This window comes from Betta splendens, chromosome 10 (genome assembly GCF_900634795.4).
Source record: "Betta splendens chromosome 10, fBetSpl5.4, whole genome shotgun sequence".
NCBI lineage: Eukaryota > Metazoa > Chordata > Actinopteri > Anabantiformes > Osphronemidae > Betta > Betta splendens.
Genome location: NC_040890.2, coordinates 11,912,725 through 11,919,940, shown reverse-complemented (window position 1 = coordinate 11,919,940; position 7,216 = coordinate 11,912,725). Strand labels below are relative to the sequence as shown.

General features: G+C 49.6%; 1 protein-coding gene across 1 annotated transcript in view; it reads left to right on the top strand.

Moving 5' to 3' along the window:
- Positions 1–658: 658 nt before the first annotated feature.
- Positions 659–7,216, top strand: part of LOC114864450 (short transient receptor potential channel 7-like) — a 33,361-nt gene continuing 26,803 nt past the window's right edge. Inside the window, exons 1-2 of the mRNA XM_029165310.3 lie at positions 659–1,314; positions 5,311–6,073. Coding sequence (XP_029021143.1) covers positions 830–1,314; positions 5,311–6,073 — 1,248 coding nt within the window. The 5' untranslated portion in view covers positions 659–829. The remainder of the gene's footprint in view (positions 1,315–5,310; positions 6,074–7,216) is intronic.

Sequence of the window (7,216 nt, the reverse complement as noted above, 5' to 3'; positions counted from 1 at the left end):
GGAGCACGTGTTTACTGTAAGTGGGTCATCGGTGAAATTAGTCCGTGTGATGTTTGGTAATTTGATAAGCTGTGATGTGTGTGCATGCTCTGGGACCATACAATGACAGATCAAAGAGCTGGGCTGGGACTGTCTCCATGGAGTAATGGGTCTGTGCTTCTAATTAACGACCACACACGCGCACACAGCGCGATGTTCAAACGCAGCGCGGCCTCTGTTTCATCTGAGGTTTGTCCTTACAAGCCCATCACTGCAGTTTACTCCAGTACCAGTAATTAACAGCAACAGGTGAACGTTAACTGTCTCTCTGTCTTGGCTCTAAACGCATTGGTCCAAATGAAAGTATTCTGGTCAAACTGCTAATTTTCATAAAAAGACTGGGGCTTTGTTATATTAATTATTATGGTGAAAGCACTTTCCTACCTTTTTACTCTTATACAAGGTAAAAAGTCGCTTGTCCACGTGGTCTAAATACATTGGGTTGCTCTAACACGTGCGATTTGGAATTTAAAATTTACACTTAAACATATAATAAAAACATTCAATTATAAGTCATTCTTTTTCTGGCCACTGCAGCGACTAAGTTGAGCTATTTTGTGACGGTGCCACTTGTAGATTTTCTTCCATTTTGTGAAGGGTTGGCTCACTGCGCGCGCAATCACGGCGCTCTCCAATTAGTGCGCGCACTCTTGCGTAAAGGTGGAGGCTCGGCTCAGTGTTGCCGCGCAGCTCAGGAGAAACTTGTGCCGCTGAAACTTTGACAGGCACCGGCAGGTGTTCGTCACATAGCGCAATAATTTAAAGTGTATGTTGCCTCCGAAGTGTCCCAATGTCTGACGAAGGCGAGGAAAGCGAGAGCGGCGTGAGACCGCGGCTCCCCGAGTCTCCCTCCCCGCCTCTGTCCGTGCGTCTTCCCCGAGGATCTCCTACCTCTCAGCGGCCCCTCAACCTCTTCTCCTCCGCCTCTCCGCTGCTGGGGGACACCGACCCGCCTTATCTCGTCTCCCCGGAGTGTCTGCATCCGTCTGTGGAGAACCGCGAGCCCGACGACTGCCACTTCACGCCGCCAAAGTTACGCCAGCGCGCCGGGGACACCGGGTCTCCGTTTCGCTCCCAGCCGGACGTGCGGATAGACGCGGTGTACGACGGCTACGATGACCCGTTTCCCAAGTGGCGAGGACGAGGCGCCGCCAAATCCGAGCGCTTTCAGCACCACGGACAGCGACTCCAAAGGGCTCCGGAGCTCGCGGACTACGGGAACCACTACTCTGTGGAGCACATAGACGCCGACTACAACGCCGAGAGCCGGCAAACGTGAGTCCTTTTTACACCCACCCTTAATGTGCATGTCTACACACGGGCAGTGGCTCGTTCACGGCCCAGTGTGCTCACTTATAAACTCTGCAATTTTCAGTTAGCGATGACAGACATTGTTGAAAAATGGCAAGGATGCCGTACTGTCGGCTGAGAGGATTTAATTAAAGCAGCTGATCCATCTGGGGTGTCAACAAGTAGAGGTCAGCTTGGGAGAGAATATACTAATAAGTCAATGCAGCTGCCTCACAATAAACCTAGTGTGTGACAGGCACTCAGATGAGCTTTGCACGTCTTACATCAAGAGGATTACAGCAGATTAGAAATATTCAATATTATCATATAATTCTTTCCGTTTTACGAGTACACACTGATCCCGTCTAACAAGTTTTTGTATGAGTGAGTTTGATATTTATCATAAAAAATTATCTTTAGTCTTGAAATGATTAAAGCTTCCCTGTGTTGCATCCACCTCATTACTGTCTGACTTTGTGCTGTGCAGAGACTGTAGCGTGTCCCTTGGGAACTTGTGGTAAGTTTGGTGTTATGGTGAGTTATTCTCTTTAGTATTTGGGGGGTTTCCACCAAATCACCGGTCTCCGTTTGACAGGGAGTGAGAATCTTGATTGGCAGATAGCTGGTATTCTGCTGTATGTGTAATGTGCTGTTTGTTAGTCCTGTACTGTAGGACACAGGCGCTGGGTAACCATGTGACTCTGAGCTGGGGCCCCGAGCTCACACTAAGCATGTGCACACACTCCTGAAAGCCCCGTTCTGCAAATTCACTTCCATATTGTTGCTTGCTGGGTTTTTACAACTTCTTCTTCTGAGAGATAAGCCCATAAAGCCATTCGGTGGATGCAGTCTGTTGCATCCATGTAAGGAACATCCACATGGACCAAATGGAACATAATGACCTTTAGGGAATATTCATGAAGCACTGCCAGCTGAACTATGCCTATTGAGCATAAAGAACAGCAGACCTCAGTTCTGGGGCTTTGATCTTCCCTGGTCTGCTTCTTTGATAGACCAGTGCTGAGCTTTAAAGAAGCGTGTACTGTATGCTATCACTGATGCCTGACTAGGCTCACGGCTGGGCGTGAGAGGGGGAGAACATGCCTGTTTCTCATTACCAGCAAAATGTGAGGCGCAACCCCCTAAAGATTCTAACTATTGTTAATTTACTGCTTGAAAGACAGTGTGTGTGTGCGTGTGTGTGTGCGTGTGTGTGTGTGTGTGTGTGTGTGTGTGTGTGTGTGTGTGTGTGTGTGTGTGTGTGTGTGTGTGTGTGTGTTTGATAAAGAGAGGGGAATGGAGAGCCACAAGCGTAACCCTTCAAATATTCAACTCATGTCTGTGCACTGATAAAGAAAACTCATTAGTCAGCTCTGTAAATATTCCTGCTGAGTCAAAGCTTCTTTGTCGCTTAATGTCCTCAAAATTAGATTTTAAGCTGTTACATTGTTGTTTTTTTCGGCTAGTTCCCCAGTAAATTATCTAAAACTGTCAAAACTTGGGAATACTGTCATTTGTTTATATTCATTAAACGAAATGAGCCTATTGTTTGTGTGCAGAGGTGACATCTTGTGTTGTTTTTACCAGTTTTACTCCAGTGCATTTACATGTGTGTTACTGAAGTGCCAACCATCGCAGTTTGATTCTAGATGAGTTGATTCCAGTAACACTGTTAATAACTGATTCTAATCTCACACTAGTCAGCAGGAGTCTGGGCTGATTTAATATACCTGAACTTGCTTTGCTTAGTTCCCTGCAGTGTCTCAGGAGGCTTTTTTTACCCCAGCCGCTGGGATACGAAGGTCAGCACAAGGTGCAACGTTGAGAGGGACTTTCCTTGGAATCACCAGTTGCAGTCGTTCAAGACATTTTCCACCGCCCTCGACAACTTTGACAGGTTGAGGGATCAGTTGTGGCCTCTCACACTGACAACTGCTCCATGGCGGACTAGGTTTACAGACTCAAATGCTGCTTAGGAGCAGATGAGTCGTTGCATTCTAGTCAAATTTATTCAGGTAAAATGTGAAAAGGGGTTAAAGGTTGTTTGTGAACAGGTAGATGAAAAGCTTCTCTAGAACGGACTCTAGGAATGTGCTGCCTTCAGACACCACTTTTGATTAAACATGCAGGGGAGCCCTTCCTCCAGTGCTATGTTTGTCCTGCTGAGTGAGCTTGAGAATTACACCGTGACCCAAATCCTTTAGTGTTGGGAAGAACGGCACATGATGGATATTCAAACGCACTCTCACTCAGCCCCTTTGTGTCTGCCTGCGTCGCTGTGACTGTAATTCCACGCAGATGCGCTTCAGGTGAATCCAGATTCAGATCAGAATCGCAAACGGCTGGAGATGGATGGAGGGAGAGATGGATAAGGATGGAAAATGGCGATTCATTATCTCGGTATGAGGTTATCTAAATGGGCTAGCAGCCAGACGGTCCCCTCGTTTAGGAGGAATCCTGCCAATGCTCCCATATACGCCTGAGACAAAGGGATGATATGGAGGTGGGCGAATGAGGGAAGCCTCACAGCTTAATGTAGATCAACCGCACAAACCTTCATGATACAATAGAATAAAACAATGTTTTTGATTGAGTTTGCTCCATAATTTAATGAACCTTTCATAATCCGGGTCTTTAAATGTACTGATGCCGCTGATGTTATCTCACACGCACGCTGGCGCTCTCATGTATGAGAGCGCCAGCGTGAGGCTGTAACATGTATGATTCATTGGCAGCCAAGACACACACACACACACACACACACACACACACACACACACACACACACACACACACACACACACACACACACACACACACACACACACACACACACACGTTGTGTCGCACACAGACGCTCCACAGTGATTTGCTTTGGGGAGCTCTGCTCAGCCTCCCAGGTCCTCCTCCTTTGACGCCCCCAGGGGACATTTGCACCATGAAGAGCTTTCCATTTTCACCTATTCCATCAATGTCCAGCCTTCCGTGCGTGCGCACAAACACACACTCACTGTGAGTTATGGACATCTTTGTACACTAAGGTCACAGAAATTCAGCGTTCGGGAGCATTGTGGGTGATTCACAATAACTGGAAGATTTGTTTTTGAGTTAGGTAATTGGAGGTGATTTCTTTCAGTGCGCTTGATTATTCCAGCTGCTGTGTCCTCTGTGTGACACACCTTGCTGTCGTATCTTATTTTTATTGTATTGTCTATTCTGTCTTATCATTTTCCGTGCAACTTCTTGATTTTATCTCTTTGACTTCAAAGCGTGCTCATATCCAGCGACTTCGGCAATTTTTTCCGTTGTGACTTTTCCAGCTTTGAGGGACATTTTTTCATTATGTTGGTCAGAATGTCAGACATCGCAGCGGCCGCGGACGTTGTGCAGATCTTTCTGTTTCTAAAATACAAACGTAAGAGCAGGGACGACCACCCTGCAATTACGGTACAGCCTGTCGTTGGGAAGGACAGTTTGACTGGCTCCGTCCTGCTGGGATGTGATTGTGTGTCACTGGAACTATTACCACACGTAAGAAGAAATAACAAGCGCACACCGTGTGGAGCATGAACGGCGTGATCATAGATGCGCAGTGTGGTTCTGTTCAGCCAGAGACAGCTGAGGTTACAGCTTCCGCGCTCTCACCAATCAGGGAAGCCGACCTAAAATGGCCCCGCAGCAAGGTTTGACCCCGGTATCGCATCATTGATCCGGGATGACGCGGGGGCCGATACATCCCAGATGTCCTAGTGGGAATGTCTCTGAGGTCAGCGGAGACGTCTGTGTTAAGCACCACCGATTGTCTGACCAGGTCCCGTTTCGTACGAGGAGACAGTAATGGCTCAGTCTGACTTATCTAATGGCTCCATCTTTTTCTCACTTCCTCTGTTCTTCATCACCGGTTTCTCTGATTCTCAAATGCTCTAATCTCTCGCCCGCGGCCGGTCCTGTCCAGCTAACCGCCATTCTCCCTGTCTTCAGGATGGAAGCCATGCACCGCCGCCACACCACGCTGCGGGAGAAGGGGCGTCGGCAGGCGGTGCGGGGCCCGGCCTACATGTTCAACGAACGGGGCTCGCCGCTCACGGCCGAGGAGGAGCGCTTCCTGGACGCCGCCGAGTACGGAAACATCCCCGTGGTCCGCAAGATGCTGGAGGAGTCCAAAACCCTGAATTTCAACTGCGTCGACTACATGGGCCAGAATGCTCTGCAGCTGGCGGTGGGCAACGAGCACCTGGAGGTGACGGAGCTGCTGCTGAAGAAGGACGGCTTGGCTCGGATCGGGGACGGCCTGCTGCTGGCCATCTCCAAGGGGTACGTTCGAATCGTGGAAGCCATCCTGGGCCACCCGGCCTTCGGCGGGGGTCTCCGCTTGGCCCTGGGCCCCCTGGAGCAGGAGGTGCACGACGACGACTTTTTCGCGTACGACGAGGACGGAACGCGCTTCTCGCACGACGTGACCCCCGTGATCCTGGCCGCTCACTGTCAGGAGTACGAGATCGTCCACATCCTGCTGTCGAAGGGCGCGCGCATCGAGCGGCCCCACGATTACTTCTGCAAGTGTTCCGAGTGCTTGGAGAAGCAGAAGAAAGACTCTTTTAGCCACTCGCGCTCCAGGATGAACGCCTACAAGGGCCTGGCCAGCGCAGCCTACCTGTCCCTCAGCAGCGAAGACCCTGTGCTGACCGCCCTCGAACTCAGCAACGAATTGGCGCGACTGGCCAACATAGAGACGGAGTTCAAGGTACCGTGTTCTGTGGTGTGTTTATGTGTACGACAGGCTGTTTATTTATGATTATGCAATGATAAAAGCACATCCTACAATTATAAATACTGTACATTGGTCCAGTCTCGGTACAAGCACAACAGCGGCGAATGAAAAATCCATCCCTGCCAATGATTCAACTTAGTCACCAGACTCTCCTCTTTAATGGATTTCCCAGTGCACTCCCAGCCTTTTATTGCTCATCTAAATTACCCTTTTCCAGTGCAATCTGTCCTCAGCGCAAATAAAATCATTTAAGTTAGAACTTTATTGCTTGGAAAATACTATTTTTGTGCGTTTTTATTCGAGAAAACAGGCGCCGCGTCCACGATGATGCTGCAGCCTGTGGAGGAATCCAAAGGGGGTCCACACGTCCATGGCTGGTCTTTGCTCACAGCCACTGTGGGGGGAATTCGGGGGGGGGGGGCTTGGGCGGGAGGAATGTGGCGCTGGGTCAGGCTCCACCTAATTGGTGGTGTCTAATAAGTAACGGAGCCGTTTGAAGCCAGCGGATCCGAGGTTGTTGCTTACTTTGTGTGTGTCTCCGCCACGAGTCCAACGTGTGCAGACCTCAGATCCGCAGACTTCAAACGGCCTCGTTAAGTGTTATGAGCCGCCCAATTTTCCTTGGGCGCACAACCCGCGTGCGCGTCCGTTAGCCGCGGACCCGTCTTTTACAGCCGCAGCCGCCAGGAAGTGCGGCTCTCTGTCCTGAAGCAGGTGGCTCGGCTCGAGGCGGCGCCACAGCAGGTCCGTCCAATTACAGCGGGGCCGTTTTTATCGAGCTCTAAGCCGCCGCTTGAAAAGGAGAGGAAAATAATTTCTCCCCACCGTGGCACCTGGTGCACCTGTTGCTCTATTACAGCCGCCGCGCTCGTACGTGAGCCGCAATAAACTACGTTGCAGCGCTTATTGGTACAGTAGATTAACAGCCAAGTCAACAGGCCAGAAACAGGATGACTTGAAGGGTAGTTTGATCTGAACCTGTTTAGTGAATGCTGTGGAGCAGTCCAGCCATTACAGTACCTCTACTTATGTAACCCCATCAGTCCTACTGGGCACCACTCGCTGCGCTGTACAGTATATTACAATTTATTCCACTCATCGCAGCTTAGTTCTTAA